At 39.4% G+C, this 19,143-nt stretch overlaps 1 protein-coding gene across 2 annotated transcripts in view; it reads left to right on the top strand.

The window, feature by feature from the left end:
• Positions 1-15,347, top strand: part of LOC126236744 (thyroid receptor-interacting protein 11-like) — a 462,638-nt gene extending 447,291 nt beyond the window's left edge. For both annotated transcript variants that reach the window (XM_049946279.1, XM_049946278.1), the window contains exons 22-23: positions 13,246-13,353; positions 15,032-15,347. In XM_049946279.1, the coding sequence (XP_049802236.1) occupies positions 13,246-13,353; positions 15,032-15,169 (246 nt within the window). In that variant the 3' untranslated portion in view covers positions 15,170-15,347. The remainder of the gene's footprint in view (positions 1-13,245; positions 13,354-15,031) is intronic.
• The last annotated feature ends 3,796 nt before the right edge of the window (positions 15,348-19,143 follow it).

The raw sequence follows: 19,143 nt of genomic DNA, 5'->3' as shown, positions 1-19,143 counted from the left end.
TAGCAAAACTCCTTTACTACTTTAAGTGTCTCATTTCCTAACTTAATTCCCTCAACATCACCCGACTTAATTCGACTTCATTCCATTATCCTCATTTTGCTTTTGTTGATGTTCATCTCATACCCTCCTTTCAAGACACTGTCCATTTCGTTCAACTGCTCTTCCAGGTTCTTTTCTGTCTCTGACAGAATTACAATCTCATCGGCGAACCTCAAAGTTTTTATTTCTTCTCCATGGATTTTAATACCTACTCTGAATTTTTCTTTTGTTTCCTTTACTGCTTGCTCAATATAGAGATTGAATAACATCAGGGAGAGGCTACAACCCTGTCTCACTCCCTTCCCAACCTCTGCTACCCTTTCATGTCCCTCGACTCTTATAACTGCCATCTGGTTTCTGTACAAATTGTAAATAGCCTTTCGCTCCCTGTAGTTTACCCCTGCCACCTTCAGAATTTGAAAGAGAGTATTCCAGTCAACATTGTCAAAAGCTTTCGCCAAGTCTACAAATGCTAGAAATGTAGGTTTGCATTTTCTTAATCTAGCTTCTAAGATAAGTCGTAGGGTCAGTATTGCCTCACGTATTCCCGTATTTCTACGGAATCCAAGAAGTTAAACAAAGACAAATGGTCTTTGCCTTCACTGACTCTGTGATCCTCTATGATGGTGTAGCCACACGATACACTCGCCTGACTGACCTCCGTATTGCTGGTGGGCACCACCAACCATTTTTCTGCCATGGAGTCTGTAGACTGAAAGAAGGAGAATGCTAACTACTGTTTAGATCTCATGGAGTAGTACCCTCCAGTTTCTGTGTCCTGGAGCAGTGAGTCTTCTCAAATTGGCAGTCAGCAGCTGCCAAAGTGACACCCCTTTGTTTTTTCTCTCGTCCCCTTTCCCCATCATGACTCTCCTCCAGTGGAATGTTCACAGCCTTTGATCTGACAAAGAGGACTTATGACTGCTCTTAGAATCACAACATTTGCTTGTTCTCTGCCTCTAGGAAATGAAATTGCATCCTTGCGACCACTTTGAACTCTTGCATTTCTTTCTGATCTGCTTTGACCTTCTCCCCGAGGGCGGTATTCCATCTCGTGAGGGAGTGAGTCATGCTGCTCATCCCTGATGATGAATATAGTCAACCCATCTCCCTGACTACCCAGCTTGAAGCTGTTGCGGTCCTTATTTTCTTTCCTCACTTGACCTTTTCCCTTTTACCGGTTACATCCCTCTATCGTTCGATGTCACCAGGACAGACCTCCTCCAACTTATTGGGCAGCTATCTTACCCCTTTCTGCTGCTTGGTGACTTTCATGCACACCATCCCCTTTGGGGTTCCTCCATAACCTGTCTGAGAGGTGCCCTCTTGGCTAACTTTTCCAATCAATTTAACATCATCTGCTTTAACATGGGAGCTCTCACATTCCTTTCACACTCCACACACACCTATTACCGTTTGTACCTATCCTTCTGCACTGCCCAGGTTGCCCATCATCTCGAGTGGTCCATTCTCCCTGTCACGTACTCGAGCAACCATTTCCCATGTGCTATCCGTCGCTGACTCCAACCCCATCTATGTGCACACCAAAATGGCAACTTCCTAAGGCCAGCTGGAGGCTTTGCTCCTCCCTACTGACCTTGAATGAACAACATTTCCCCAGTTGTGATGACCAGGTAGAATATCTTACAAACATTATCCTTACTGCTGCAGAACGTTCCATTCCTCGCATTTCCTCTTTAATGCACCATTTCCCTGTACCTTGGTGGACTGACATGTGCCACGATGCAATTTGCGCATGGAGGTGTGCTCTCTTCATTTTTAACCATCATCCTACGATGGCAAACTGCATTCATTATAAATGGTTGCGTGCACAGTGTCGTTGTGTTCTTCATGATAGCCGAAAAGCTAGCTGGACTTCATTTACTAGTTCTTTTAACAGTTCCACTTGCTCTTTCTTCATGTAGGACGACCTCCAACAGTTCTCTGGGACCAAGGTGCATTCCCAAATTTCTGGCATGACAGTAGCAAACGATAACATAGTGGAACTTATTGCTATCTCCAATACCTTGGGCTTCCACTTTGTGGAGATTTCAAGCCCCTCCCACTATCAACCTGCCTTCCTCCATCAGAAATGAGCAGAGGAGGTATGGGCGATACCCTTCTCTTCTCAGAATAGTGAGTGCTACAATGCCACCTTTACTATGAGGGAGCTGGATCGTGCTCTCACATCATCCTGATCCTCCGCTGCAGGGCCGGATGATGTTCACATTCTTTCTCTTGAAGGCAAACACTTTCTCCTTTATATTTACAATGACATCTGGGCAGAGGGCACATTTCCCAAACACTGATGTGAAGCCACTGTCATACCCATACCTAAGCCCGCTAAGAACAAACACCGTCCTTCTAGCTACTGCCCATTTCTCTCAGCAGCTGTGTCTGGTGTCTGCAAGGTGATGGAATGTATGATTCATACCTGGCTGGTATGGTGGCTCAAGTTTCCCAATGTACCAACTACTGCACAGTGGGGATTTCAAGTGGCCATTCTGCTGTTGATCATCATGTCACTATGTCCACCCATGTCATGCATGGTTTTCCACAGAAATCCCAGACTGTGGCCATGTTTTTTGATTTGGAGGAAGCCTACTACACCTGCTGGAGGACTGGTGTCCTCCGTACTCTCGACATGTGGGGCTTCTGTGGCCACATGCCTCATTTCCTTCAGGATTTTTAAAAGACTGAGTTTTCAAGATATGTGTGGGTTCTGTCTTGTTGGACACATTTATCCAGGAAAAATTGATGTGCCTCAGGGTCCTGTCCTGAATGCCATCCTCTTTGTTATCACCTTTAACCCTATAATGGCATCTCTGGCTCCCATTTTGTTGACGATTTTGCCATCTGTTCCAGTTCTCCATGGACTTGTCTTATTGAGTGGTCTCTTCAGCGATGTCTTGATCGCCTTTACTCATGGAGCATCGACAAAACTATTTTTATGAATTTCTGGCGGTGCAACTGGTTTCTTCCACCATCTTTACATTTTGGGCCTGTTGCTCTTCTGTTCATTGAAACTAGGAATTTCCTGAAGTTCATGCTTGGTAGGAAACTTCCTTGGTCCTCCCACATGTCTTACCTGGCAGCCCACTGTATGCAGTGCTTCAGTCTCCTACATGTCCTCAGTGCTACTTCCTGGGGAGCAGATTGAACCACCCTCCTCCTTTTGTACTGGTCCCTTGTTTGTTCGAAACTAGACTATGGGTGTTTTGTTTATGCATCTGCCCGTCCGTCCCTCTTATGGCATCTCAATACTACCCACCATCATGGCATTTATTTGGCCACTGATGTCTTTTCCACAAGCCTGGTTGACAATCTGTATGCAGAAGCTGCCAAACTTCCACTGTCCTACCACCGTGACTTTCTCCTCAGCAGATATGCATGTCATTTGTCTGCCATGTGTGATTACCCATCCTATGCCACCTCCTTTGATTGCCAGTATGGGGCCCATCCCTCTTCTCTGTTACTTCCTGGTGTTCGCTTTCAGCTCTTGATCCAGCAGCTTAACTTAATGGTAGCTGCCACTTTCCCTATAGGTATGAACCCTTTGCCACATGCCGTGGCCCCTGTTCATCTTTGCCTTCATTTGCTACTTAAACACACTACTTGAGCCTCACACTATCACTGTAAGTTTCACAACCTTCGCACAGAACTTCGTGATAGTACCCAACACAGATGGCTGTCAGACTGACCATGGTGTCATGGGTGCCTTTGTCATTGACGCCAACATTTTTTGTATTGGCTTCCAGGACACTGCTCAGTGGAGCTCATCGCTCTGTATCAGGCCATGCAGTACATCCAGTAACACAGGATTTTCAATTGTATGATGATGTGCTCCGACTCTCTCAGTGCCCTTCAGAGCCTGCGTGTGCTATATAATGTCCACCTCTTAGTGCAATGAGTACAGGAAAGCTGTCACTTGCTCATTTTTGATGGAGCTACTGTGATGTTTACATGGGTTCCTGGTCATGTCAGTCCGCTGGGAAATGAGACCACTGACGCTGCTGCCAAGGCTGCAGTCCTCATACCTTAGCTCGCTAGTTCTTCCACCCCCACGAATAATCTCCATGTTTCTGTCTGTCAGCAGGTGAAATCACTTTGGCACCACCACTGGTTGTCCATTCATGGGAATAAGCTCCGGGATCAGCTTGGATGACCTCCTCTTGGCCGTCTCACCATGGCTAGATCATTTTAACTAGGTTGCATATTGGGCACTGCCTTTTTAGCCATTTTCATTTTTTAAGTGGTGCTCCCCCACCACATTGTGCTTATTGCCCTCAACCTTTGACAGTCCACCATTTCCTGACAGTGTGCCCATTTTTTAATGCCTTACATTCTCATTTGTGGTTGCCATCTGAGTTATCGGCCGTTGTAGCAAATGACACACTTGCTGTCGACCGTGTTTTACTTTTTATCCGTATTTTAGAAACATGACAGAGGATATTTAATCTTTAGTTCAGGATCTCCATTTCTCTATGGCGTATTTTATAGAGCTTTCTCTACATCCCTGTTTTTAGCTGTCTTTTCTTCCGCCAATTGGGATTAATGTATAGTCATTTTTAACCACGCTCTTTGTCTTCATGTTCTACAGTTTTGACATGGACACGTATGACCTTAGTTGTTTTTGTGCCCTAAAACAAAACAAAACAAAACAAACCATAGTTATCCAATGGCATGCAGCTCTTTCTATTACATATGTGTTAAACAAAGTGCGGTACCAGGAATAAATAGTATAAATGCTTTGTACCCAGCACTAACAGTTATTTGTCCAAACTCCACATGGGAATGAATATTTGTAACAAATTAAAAGGCAAAAATATGAATAAGATTCAGGGTAGTTTGCTGAAGAGAGAATTGTACTGCATGTTAGTCCAAAACTGCTATTACCCTGTAGAATAATTCTTGAAACATAATATTGACACTTGACCAAGACATGGTAAAAGGAACTGAAACATAATCACAGTTCTACAAAAAATTTAACAATGATTAAGTTTTCATACAGTGTTTAAACTTAAATGTGGTATAATACATTGGTGTGCAAAATGTAAGGATGAAAGTAACTTTTACATGATTAGCCACTGCCAAGTGGTGTAACTCAATAAAAATTGACCCATACATAGATAAAACTGCTGCATATCATACAGAATATAACTGAAACAAATATGCAATAAGACAAACATAAATAACACTTGTGTTCAAAGACAGTCATTACACTGATGTCACCGCATTTCATGATCCTCCCTTGGTCATTACAAATGGCAGGACATAGTTCTTAATAGGGTATATAATCACCACAGGTGGCAATGCATGCTGTGCAATGTGCTCCAATGCTGGCCACAAGGTTGTTACGGAGTTTTTGTGGTAGGGCATCCCATTCCTCCACAAGTGTGGTTGACCAGGGAGAAAGGGCGTGCCAGTCCATTTGCCAAATATCCCTTCCTTCCAAGAGCTCTACCTTCTGTATTGTTCGATACAATACATGCAATCATCCATAAAAATGAAGTCAGGGCCGAATGCTACCCTGGAAAGACACATATGGGGGAAGGAGTACAGTGTTACAATAACAGTGACTGCTGAGTGTACAGTATTGAAAGATTTGAGGGTGCACAATTATGCCTCCCCACACCACCAAAATCATCATGTTCCGGGGTGCATTGTCTGTTCTTACCTGTCACCATGTGAAGGTGTGTCCACCATTGTTGAACATGATCTTTTTTTTTTCAGGTATTGTTATGTACTGGTAGAAGCTGAACTTGGGGAAGATCAGTCTGGATTCCGTAGAAATGTTGGAACACATGAGGCAATACTGACCCTGTGACATCTTCTAAGATAGATTAAGGAAAGGCAAACCTACATTTCTAACATTTGTAGACTTGGAGAAAGCTTTTGACATTGTTGTCTGGAATACTCTATAATTCTGAAGGTGACAGAGGTAAAATACAGGGAGAAAAAGCTATTTACAATTTGCACAGAAACCAGATTGTCATTATAAGAGTTAGCGGGGCATGAAAGGGAAGCAATGGTTGAGAAGGGAGTGAGGCAGTGTTGTAGCGTATCCCCAATGTTGTTCAGTCTGTATAATGAGCAAGCAGTAAAGGCAACATAAGAAATATGTTGAGTAGGAATTAAAATCCGCAGAGAAGAAATAAAAACATTGAGGTTTGCCGATGAAATCTTAATTCTGTCAGAGACAGTGAACGATCTGGAAGAAGAGCAGTTGAACAGAATGGACAGTGTCTTGAAAGGAGGATGTAAAATGAACATCAATAAAAGCAAAATGAGAATAATGGAATGTAGTCGAATGAAGTCAGCTGATAGTGAGTGAATTATATTAGGAAATGAGACACTTAAAGTAGTAGATGAGTTTTGCTATTTGGGGAGTAAAATAATTGATGATGGTCGAAGTAGAGCGGATGTAAAATGTAGACTGACTATGGCAAGGAAAGCATTTCTGAAGAAGAGAAATTTGTGAACATCTAATATAGATTTAAGTGTCAAGAAGTCTTTTCTGAAAGTATTAGTATGGAGTGTAGCCATGTATGAAAGCGAAACATGGACGATAAATAGTTTGGACAAGAAGAGAATAGAAGCTTTCGAAATGTGGTGCTACAGAAGAATGCTGAAGATTAGATGGGTAGATCATATAACTAATGAGGAGGTACTGTATAGAATAGGGGAGAAGAGGAAATTGTGGCACAACCTGACTAAAAGAAGAGACCGGTTGGTAGGACACATTCTGAGGCACCAAGGGATCACCAATTTAGTATTGGAGAGAATTGAGGAGGGTAAAAATTGTAGAGGTAGACCAAGAGATGAATACACTAAGCAGATTCAGAAGGTTGTAGGTTGCAGTAGTTACTCGGAGATGAAGAAGCATGAACAGGTTAGAGTAACATGGAGAGGTGCATCAAACCAGTCTCTGGGCTGAAGACCACAAGAAGAGGTTGCAGTGTGGGGAACCATAATGTTGTATGAGCGTATTGAGCTCCAAATCTTCGAATCCAGACATTCACCCACTATACCCCTTCCATATGTGTGTCTTTTCAGGGATGCATTCAGTCATTTTTATGGACAAAAATGGATGACTGCATCAAACAGCGCAAGTGGAGGAGCTCTAGGAATGGGAGGATATTTGATAAATGGGCTGGCCTGCCCTCTCTCTTAACTTCAATCTGATCAAGCACATGTGAGATACATTGTGGAGATGAATTGCAGCACATCCAGGTGTATAAATGACTATCCAGCACTTGTTGAGTGCACTTGTGGATAAATGGAATGCCCTACAACAAGGCTCCCTACCAACTTTGTGGCCAGCATGGGGCATGTTGCAGAGCATTGCTCTCCATGGTGATCACATGCTCTATTAAGAGCCATGTCTCACCTTTTGTAATGTCCAGGGAACCATCATAGACTGCATTGATTTCAGTGTAATAATTGTCTTTGAATAAAAGTGTCATTTCTGTTTCTCTCATAGCACATTTCTTTCAGCTACATTCTGTACTACACTGTAGCAGTTGTTTCTATGTATGCCCAAGTTTCATTGAGCTGTGTTACTTGGCAGTGACACATCATGCAAAAGCTACTTTTGCCCTTAAGTTTTGCAGACTTGTGTACTTAAATTTACAACACTAAAATTCCCTAAAACTAAAATTTTCTATAGTGTAATGTTGAGAAGTTTCCTGTACAATAAATCACTGGTCTATCTTATATGTTGTGAGACAATAAACTTCTTATCCTGATTCTGACAAATTTTTAGATTTATCAACAAGAATAACCAGTGTCTGAAAATACAATATAATATGGATAGGTAAAAAACTAGTCACCACATTGTGGCAGGAGAAACACATAAAAGATGTGTAAATATGTAAGCTTCTGCAGCTAGTGGGTCCTTTTTGTGCAGCAGTGTTGAAGGGGCCCTTTAGACAGGAGGAGGAGCCACTGACTCAGAAAGCTTGTGCGTTTCCACAACTTTTACGTATTTTCTCCTGCCACCACTTAGTGAATAGATTTCATCTAACCATATTGTGTTATCAGATTTCTATGAAAAGAAAAATCTTGGGAGAAAACTATATAATATTATGAGACAGAATTTCTGGCTTGTAATTACTTTCAGAACAAACATCAATATTGCCAATGGAAATACAAAAATGCATACCAGTACACTATCCTTGATTTAAGAACCAATCGATCCTTCCTCAGGGAAGAGAAAGATACCTTGGAGGAGATTATAGTGGAAGGATTGGTCAAAAAGACCACATGGTGAGGCAGGGGGAGACAAATGTTTTAGTAGGGCTGCAGGGGGAGACAAATGTTTTTGTAGGGCTGGAAGAAAAGTACACGGGACTATTGTTTGGCTGTGGTAAGAGTATGTTTATGAAGGAATGTCGGTATGTGACTTTCACCTACTTTATTTCTTCATTAATAATCCTCGGTGTTGACATGTTATACTGGCTGAAAAATGGGGGGATGGAAATTCAACTCTGATTACAGTAAATAATGTAGCTGACAGCTGCACAATTGCGTTTCACAGTTATTCAGTTCTTTACTTTCATTGTTCACAACCCCCCCCCCCCCCTCAAGTTATATGGCCAGTTCCATTGGTAAACTTTTTTCAAATCTCTACCTATATTGTGGCCATTTGTTTTTCAGTACTTGTCCCAAATGTATCAATAACAATCTACTGTGATTGTTTTCTTCAGTTTCAGTTGCTTCAAAAACCTATCTTCCGCTGCTATGCTGGTCTCCAACATCAAAATCACCATTCTTGTAGCACTGAAACCATTCACTGCACATTCTTTGACTAATAGATGCCTCACTATAGGTCTTTCCCAGTGTTATATGAGCCTCAGCCATAGGTTTCTTCAAGTTAAAGCAGAAAATTCCTGAAAATGATGAGAATTGGGTTCAAAAATTGAAATATTCAATTGAGAATAACTTTATGACTCAATTCAAAATTGACTAATATTCTGAAAGGGTTATGTTCACAAATGCTTAAGCTTACTGACCTACCATCTGCACCATGACATACCACTGCTGCTGTCTATTGTAAAATGGAGGGAGCAAAGCTGTAGACCTAATAATTACAGTTTAGTGATGATTTAAGGGAACCAAATATGGTAGATCACAATATCCAATCCAAACTTTCAAGCTGTGTAACTGTTAATTCCCACATGGTAACAATCTTGATGTATCACTTAATGGGAAATAGATATATATCTACATCTATAGGCTATAGACCATTGTGAAGAGAAAAGCAATGTGTGCTTCTCATTGTACCATATATTAGGTGGATGGGCTGCTAAGCAACCTTCAGTGTGTTGTGTTAAAGTCTGCTCCCCTCATCAGTAAATGTATTTTGAATGACACAAAGAGTGCTGGCCACTGTGAGCGAGCGGCTCTAGGCGCTTCAGTCCGGAACCGTGCTGCTGCTATGGTCGCAGGTTCGAATCCTGTCTCAGGCATGGATGTGTGTGATGTCCTTAGGTTAGTTAGGTTTAAGTAGTTCTGAGTCTAGGGGACTGATGACCTCAGATGTTAAGTCCCATAGTGCTCAGAGCCATTTGAACCATTTGAACACAAAGAGTACTTTACATTAAATGACAATATCCAGTGGAGGCTTGCCGAGCTAGTGTGTGATAAACATAAAGACTTGTCACGCTGATCCCAGATTTTCAGGCAGTCAGTTGTGCATGGACACTGCTGTGAACATAGCTCTGCTGTGGTTCAACATCGTTCACTTGTCTCACCAAACTCTTTGCTGTTGGAGGCCCTTCTGGCACTTGAAGAATTACCAGACTGGGATGCAAGACATAATTATTGTTGTTGTGATCTTCAGTCCAAAGACTGATTTGAGATTAGCTCTCTTCACTAGTCTATTCTGTGGGTCTCTACATCTCATCATAATCACTGTAACCTACATCCTCTTCAGCTTGCTTACTTTAGTCAAAGCTTGGTTTCCCTCTGCAATTTCAACACCCTCCCCCCCCCCCCCTGCCCACCCCCCTTCTGCCCACACATACATCCTACAAACAAAATTAATTACTCTTTTACACCTCAGGATGTGTTCTGTCAGCTATTGTTTTCTTTTAGTCAAGTTATGCCATAAAGTTCTTTTTTCCACCTTTCCGATTTGATACAGTACTTCTCCATTAGTTACTCAATATACCCACCTAGTCTTCAGCATTCTTCTGTAACAGCACATTTCAAAAGCTTCTGTTCTCCTCTTGTTCTCTTTGTCATCCCCATTTCACTTCCACATAAAGCTATAAACACTCCCAAAACTTAAGTGCTAACAGTTTTTTTTTTTTTTTTTTTTTTTCTTTTCTGGGAATGCTTTTCTTGCTATTGTCAGTTTACATTTTACTCCTATTTATTCTTGTCTCTGTCATTTATTTTGCTGGCCATATAGCAAAACCCATCCACTATCCATGATATCTCGTTTCTTAATCTCTTTCCCTCAGGGTTACCTAATTAATTCAGCTATGCTTTTCTCGGTTTTCATCTTACAACATCTTTTCAAGACACTGTCCATTCAATCCCAAGCCAACTCTGGCAAAATCACAGAGTCATTCACAAACCTCAAATCTTTTTTTTTTCCCCTAATTGAACTTTAATTCTGGTTACAACTTTCTCCTTGGTCTCCTTTACTGCTTGCTCTGTGTACGACTGAATAACATGCTGAGAGGGACTGCAGCCCTCTCTCCCTTCCTTATCCTTGAGATATTATTACAGCTGTCTGGTTTTCATTGAAATTTTAGATAGGCTTTCACTACTGGTATTGTACCCCTAATAACTTCAGAATTGTAAAGTGTGTATTCCAGTCAATAGATTCGCCTTTCTTCAACCTATTTTGTGGTATTACTTCACATGTCACTACATTTCTCCAGAACCCAAACTTACCGTATGACTGGGATAAAAGTGAGGTGGGGTTGGGTGTGACTTGAAGACTGTAGGAACAAGGAGGAACAAAGCAGATGCTCAGAACAGAAGACAGTAATCTGTGTATAAGTGTGGCTATTGCTGATGATGTAAAATATGTTGAAATAAGGTATTGAGCAAACAGTAATATGCAACAGGACAGTATTTTGCAGATTAGTTCTACCAAGATTAGAAAGCAGCTACAACAAATCTTGGAAAACAGTGCATTACAGTTAAAAAGGAAGCTTGTAAAAGAAGGAAACATGAGACAAAAGTTGTGTACAGCCTAAAACACAATCTAGTGCTGAAGACCAAGCCTAAAAAAGTCTACTTCAAATTACATTATATGTGTGCCTCCATAGCTGAGTGGTCAGTGTGGTAGAATGCCATCAAGGGGCCCAGATCTGATTCCCACTGAGTCGGAGGTTTTCTCCACTCGGGGACTGGGTGTTGTGTTTTTTTCATCATCATCTCATCCTCATTGATATGCAAGTTGCCAAAGTGGTGTCAACTAAAACGGCGATCGGTCTACCCAACAGAAGGCCCTAGCCACAGGCACATTATTACATTACATATGTGTATTTCTACGTGTTCATTCCACTTCTGAAGTGCTGAGGATGATTCTGAAATAAATGAGATGAAGCACTTCTGACTAAAACATGTAATTTCTGTTATTCCTTTACAATGATTGAGCTTAACTGTAAAGAAAATAAAAATTAAATTTGTAACAGAAGCTTATATTAGGTCCCTCACAAGAAAGTCATAGTTGATGATATTGTGTCATTTAAATTGGTTGTTATTTGTTTAATGAGTAGAAATAGGTATGGTGCGTGGATATTGCTACCTGTCACTGAAAGTAACATTATCATAGAATCTTTTTTTTGCAATATTTTTACTTGTTATTTATTTATTTTATTTATTTTATTTATTTTATTTTATGGCCTTCATTGGACCACTCTAGTCAAAAATACAAAGTTCTAAACAAGTTGTTACACAGGGATACAATTTGGTTCAACAATAACTTAATATGATATTTAGGTAATATAATTATTAGAGTCTATTCTTATATGAAAGGTGTTTTGCTCTTCTGTCTGCCCAATATTTCTTCATTCTTTCAGATATTTTCTTTCTTTCTTCATCTGAGACAACTCTTCCTGTATTCCTTTTATTGATTTTTATTTGTAGTCTGGTTTGCGGGTCTTGCAGTATTCTGGTTTTCTCTGTCTTGTTTTTTAGGTCATCTACTGTAATTTGAAGTTCTTTTATATCTTCCTTAATTTCTGTGATCCATTTAATGTCACTCTACCACAGTTTTTGTATTATTTTTTTTACTAATTCTGTTTTCTGTTCTCATCAGATGTCCAAAGATTGAGATGTGTTTCTTCCTGGTTGTGCTCATGACTGGTTCTATTTTCTTATATACTGTTTCATTTGATGCTATTCTCCAATGTCCATTTATTTTATACTGTTTATTTATACATGTCCTAATTATTCTTCTTTCTATTTTTAGTATTCTGTCAATTTCTGCTGTATTAGTTGTTTTGAAGATAGTTTCAGCTGCATACGTTATTTCTGGTTGTGTAACTGTTTTATAGTGTTTTAATTTTGCATCTATAGATAGGCATTTTTCGTTGTATGTGGTTTTGGTAATGTAATTTGTATAGTTCAGTTTTTTTATTCTATTCTGCCATGATGGCTTCTCATTTAGATTGTATGTTATTATTTCGCCTAAATATTTAAATTTATCAACAGTTTTGATTTCCTGTTCTCCTATTGTAATTTTGTTTGTTTTTACTTGTAATAACATTTCTTCAGTCAGAATATAATTTCATTTTTTCAGAGATATTGTTCAGTAATCGTCAAATATGCAATCTTTCTTACATAGATACCCCTTAGCATTTTTACAAAAGTGCTTGTGGAAAGTAAATAAAGTTATGACATAGCAGAATGAATTAAATGAATCTTTTTAATGATTTATGCTAAGAGAAATTTCGTTTCTTCACACAAGAAAGTGTTGTTCATGAATGTATCATCAGCAGTTTTAGTTCCGTGTTAACAAAAAGAGAATAATTAGACTGAAGCACTCAGTTTCTCAAGTTGTAACAATGCATAATACTTTCATATCTCTTACTGTAGAGTGTCAAAGTCAGTTCAGTAAACAACAACTTCGTGCATGAGTAAGAAATAATTACCATGTTCTATTCTTTGAATTTTGTATTTTTCGGAATCAGCTGTATGGCATATTTTTCGAAAGTACATTTATTTAACATGATATTTCAGTCCCTGTCTGAGGCATTCATTCGATTCTTGGAGAATGAATCCAGACCACAGCCAAAACTTCGACTACTTCCACAGACTCAAGAACAAGCGCCAAGGGAGAGATCCACTGTAAGTATCCAGAATAAATATATTGTGAATAATTGGACTATTCTGTTTTAACACTGACTTAAAACACAATGACCTAAATAATTAACAGAGGTGCAAAATAAAGTGCCTGTCTGTCTTGTGATACATTTTTGCAGTAAGTAAATAAGTTAAACAGTTTGCATAATTTGCAAAAATAAATGTAATTCGAGGCGCTATGTTAAATACCCATTATCATTTATATCGATGAAACAACTTCCTGTTCCCAGAACTATGCTTTAATAATGACGATTTTCAATCTTCTAAAGATGAGCTTGAAGTGTTTCAAATGTTACTATTAACAACTATTTGCAGTTATAACTGATTTGTTAACAAGAGTTTCAAGATTACTGATCACATCAGACATTGTTAAAGCAAATTACTGTTGTGTCATCTTGGCCGTTGTGGCAACGCATTAGTTTTCCATGATTAAATTTTGAGATGTGGGCATGGTGAATAATGGAAAAATATAAGTTGGATCAATAAAATGAGAAATAAATGAGGTTCTGAGAGGAATGTGAGAGCAGAGAAAGTTGCTGAGTTAATGAAAAGCAGGAAAGTGGCCAGGATACATACTAAGGAAGAAGGAAGGGCTTATAATGTGTACGTGGAAGGGGAGAGGAGGTGAGGGAGGAAGAGTTTCAGATTTCAGATTTTCAATTATGGGCTGGAAAGCAGCATTAAGAAGGAAGTGATGGACCAACAGAAGTGGAGTCACAAAGACTCTCCTAACATACCAGACATTACTGATGATGAAGACTGTTTTTCCAATGAAACCATCCTTGCCTTCAAAGTCTTATGATTCTCTACACAGTGGGCTTCTTGCCGAATTTGCATTATCTTTCTTTTTTGTATGAGACCAGTCTTGCTTCCAGGGCAATGTGATGCATACACTGTCTGTCCAAAAAGCTGAGACTGATGTCTTTTCCTGGCATGTACATAGCATCAGCATAGTAACTAAGGTGGCCGTTTGAACTAACATTCAACCAGTCAATTGTGAGCAGGCACTGTTAGCTAGTAGAAGCATGACCATGAAGTGTCAATGTGTGTCACAAAATGCAATGCAGCAGCATTTCTAGATCATTCTCCAGAATTTTTTGAAGAAGTGAAAAATGTGCGTGAAGTTTATCCCACACACCTTGACTTTCAAATATAAACAATGATACCTGGGCACCTGCAAGACTGAAATGAAAAATGAGTACAATTCTTTTTTGGAAAAAAAACATCACAGGTGATGACACTTGGTGTTATCAGTACATACCTACCACAAACAATAATTCAACGAAGGGTCTACGTTTTGAACACACAAACAGCATTCAAGCCAATGTAATACACAAGTAGAACAACATCCCAAAGAAGGACTTTTCTGGCGGCTTCGAATGCTTGTATGAACATTCTGTGCATTGTACTTGAGGGGAGGGGTAGAGACTAATTAGAACACTTGAAGCATTAAAACCACCATCTGAAATTTATCTCTTTCTTATTAATTCAGTTTCAAAACTCTTTGAACTGAGAGCTATTAGTGATATATACAAATGAGATTGCACAAATTTCCTTATTTTTGTTATATGATTCTAACAAATAAACATTATACTTTGAGAAAACCATTGTAAATATTATTTTATGGCATAGCTTAACACACTGTTGTTCTTTTTTGCAATAGCCGTCACCCAGTTCTTCAAGTACTAGCTCCAGACGTTCACCACTGCTTCTCTCAGAAGTCCATCTACCCACGTTCACACAGTTCCCTGCTGCTCGCAGTAGCAGCAGTATACTTAAAGATGTTCTCAAAGAGAGCTGACAGATTCTTTACCCTCTGTCTCTGTAAATAGTGATTTGCTGTGGTTTTTTATTTAATGTATAAAACAAGAGATTTCACAGTTCTGTTAATCCGTATTTTCACATCTAAGGATGAGATTGAATTGAATGTTCTGAAATCAAGAATAAAAGGTACCATGTTGAATGTGCTCAACTCTAAATGATATTAAGCATGATAGATGCTACAGAAATGTGAATTTTATATACTTAGGATTAAGAACAACTTCATTCTGTAATTAGACACTATTGTATATTTTTGCTTAAGACACTGATACCTTGTCACAACATTCCTTGCTAACTGACACCATGTGATAATATCAAAGGTGATAAAATCAATAAAACAAATAGTATTAAATTTCATAAATGTGAAGCATTACCCACTTTTGGGGTATTTATAATCTTTGAATAACAACAAAAAGATGGGTAGTTAAACTGATATTCATACTTATTATTTATTTTTAAAAGTGAAAGAAAAGGAAATGGTGTAATAATACTCAAATACAAGTATTTATTACTTGGTCATGGATATAATCATCATTTAGCATCATGCTTATGAAGAATGCAACATGTTTCCTACATGTAAACGCCATCCTGCCTTTCAGTGTTTCCCTCTCACCTCTCCTAGTATCTCTAAAAGCCAGATGGCACAGCCAGAAAGTGCCAGTGTCGTCATAACCCCTTGTTGCTACCAGAAGATATTAGAACTTGTCACAGGTTATGGTGAAGAAGGCAGTGTTAGTAGCTTTTAGAGATAATATTTTTAGTGGTCCTGTTCATAAGCATATGAGGTGAGAATAGTGATAAGGTATCACCAGAATGTTGATATGAAGCTAGTATTTGTTTCAGGTAGAGTATTTTATGTACAGTACTTCTCAAAATAGCATTCACAGTCTGGAGGTGTTTCATTTCCACATCTTGATGGGATCTCCTCAAATTATGCCTTCAGCAAGAAAAACACATACAAGTTATGTAATGACACAGAATATAAGTAGTTTGGTCACCGCTGGTAACTAGAAAAACTATTTAGATATAGTTAGTTGAAATTAAACTTGGTATGTCTGTTAAAGGTGGTCTGACACAGTATTTTTTTTTCTTTTACAACTGCAAACTGATCTTTATATTAACATAACAAGTAGCTTGTTGACTCTCTCTCTCTCTCTCTCCCTCTCTCTCTCTCTGTCTGTCTCTCCCCCCCTCCCCTCCCTCTCTCACATATATTTAAAACCCTTAATTAAAATATGTTCTTTTGATGTGCTTGTACATCATATTCATCAGCCATATAAGAACAAGTTGCCTGATATTATCATTTGTATTGTTGAAACCCTTCAATGCAGCTGTGCTGCTGAAAACCTTATATGCTGATGACTGTTAAAAATTAATTATATAGTTAATAAAAAAATTCCTTCCATTTTAAGTTCCGTTCTATTCATGTAAGTGTGTTGTGAATTCATATACTGCATTTGGATGAAAGTTAAAATGAACCTCATGCTGACTGAAAGTAATTCGTCTAACAAGACAAATTTTAAATATCTAAAAACAAAGATGATGTGACTTACCAAACGAAAGCACTGGCACGTCGATAGACACACAAACAAACACAAACATACACACAAAATTCAAGCTTTCGCAACAAACTGTTGCCTCATCAGGAAAGAGGGAAGGAGAGGGAAAGACGAAAGGATGTGGGTTTTAAGGGAGAGGGTAAGGAGTCATTCCAATCCCGGGAGCAGAAAGACTTACCTTAGGGGGAAAAAAGGACGAGTATACACTCCCACACACACACATATCCATCCACACATATACACACACCAGCAGACATCTCACAAGCAGACATATTTAAAGACAAAGAGTTTGGGCAGAGATGTCAGTCGAGGCGGAAGTGCAGAGGCAAAAATGTTGAATGACAGGTGAGGTATGAGTGGCGGCAACTTGAAATTAGCGGAGATTGAGGCCTGGTGGGTAACGGGAAGAGAGGATATATTGAAGAGCAAGTTCCCATCTCCGGAGTTCGGATAGGTTGGTGTTGGTGGGAAGTATCCAGATAACCCGGACGGTGTAACACTGTGCCAAGATGTGCTGGCCGTGCACCAAGGCATGTTTAGCCACAGGGTGATCCTCATTACCAACAAACACTGTCTGCCTGTGTCCATTCATGCGAATGGACAGTTTGTTGCTGGTCATTCCCACATAGAATGCATCACAGTGTAGGCAGGTCAGTTGGTAAATAAATTTTAAAAAATAAATAAATTTTAAAAATGACAAAGGAACCACTTTTTCTCTTTCTAATATAATACAATGAAGTAGCTTCTTCTCAAGGATTGAACACAATTACTGAGATATGAAAAAGGGCCATTGCACCATTGGCACCTAACAAAACAAAGACTGTGTGGTCATATGACTATAAGATTCATCCCAGTATTTCCTAGACATGCAAGCAGGTGCAGTTTGTACTGTCACATTTTGGCACATATTACAAACATTGCAGAAGATGATGCATTAAGATATCTACAGCAAGAAGGTAAGGAAAAGGGCATTTGCCAAAGTTTCTGTAGAGAACAGTATGTTGAATTTGAAACAGTGCTTTTGAATTGATAAGTTGGGAATAATTACTGAACTGACACAGGTAACATCTTTGCTGGTAAGCTGTGGACGGTGTAGTTGCATGTAGTATGTAATAAGGAGTCAAGTTTGTTATCTAAAGATGTGGATCTTAAGGAGGTGACAAATTATCTCCCTGAGATGCTGGCAAGAAGTACCAAATGGCTTCAGAAACATGTTTAGGGAAATTCAAAAGGGACAAAAGAACTGGACAGTGAGAATCCACATTTCCTCTATCAATTGCAAACTGAAATCAGTGTCACAAGGGTTTTGAAAATGGAATTTGAATGATCAGTAAATAAAATTAACATAGATTATGTACCATCTTTCATTACTGTAATAAAAATCTTATTTAGACGATGTGCATTTTGCTTTATTTCAAAGCATGTTCGGTACTCACTGTAACATTGGTTGTTCTTACAAATCTGTTTGGTAAGACCATAAACAATCCTCATGTTTCAAATTAAAATTATTGCTCATGACTTTTTTCCCCTTACTTCTTCCCTAATTTTCTTCTATACGTTGGTATTTAATTTGTACCACTAGACAAAAACAACTACGATCAGAAGCTATAAATAGTAACTCAGAGTTAACAAAAAAACAGTGGCTACCAAGACTCTCTTGTTACAAAATTAAGTAAGAAAATCCAGAAAGGCTTAAAAATAAGAAAAAAGGCTGAACAAGTAAATCAAAATGCCATACAAAATACAACACAAGAAATAAAAATAGCTTACCAGAGTAACAAATCAATACAGAAACATTTAAAAGAGGAGTATGACACTGACATGAAAAGGAAAGTTGCTCATGCCATATAGCGGAGATGCTGAGTCACAGATAGGCCAAAAGACGGTCACAAATAATAACTTTCGGCCAGCAAGGCCTTCATCAGAACTTGACAGAAAACACACACACACAAAAAACTCACATGACTGCAGTCTCAGGCAACTGAGGCCACACTGCGAGCAGCAGCACCAGTGCCTGGTTGGGTTGGTGACTGGGTAGGGGTGAAGGAGGCTGGGGTGGGGAGGGGGAGGGATGTAGGGTAGGCTTGGTGGACAGTGACGTGTGTTGGGGAGCACGGAGGGACGAGGTGGAAAGAGGGTAAGGCAGCTATGTGGAGTCGGGAGGTTTGACGGGGGACAGAGAGGTGGTGTGGGGGGTTGGGGATAGCGGAAAAGGAGGGAAGTAAAAAGACTGGGTACAGAGGAATGAGGGCTGTATAGTGCTCGAATGGGAACAGAGAAGAGGCAGGAGGGGGGGGGGGGGACAATGACTAATGAAGGTTGAGGCTGGAAGGGTTACGGAAACATAGGATATATTGTGGGGAAAATTCCCACCTGCGCAATTAAGAAAAGCTGG

Source organism: Schistocerca nitens, chromosome 2, assembly GCF_023898315.1.
Source record: "Schistocerca nitens isolate TAMUIC-IGC-003100 chromosome 2, iqSchNite1.1, whole genome shotgun sequence".
In the NCBI taxonomy this organism is placed as follows: Eukaryota; Metazoa; Arthropoda; class Insecta; order Orthoptera; family Acrididae; genus Schistocerca; species Schistocerca nitens.
This window is presented reverse-complemented; position numbering and strand designations above follow the sequence as displayed.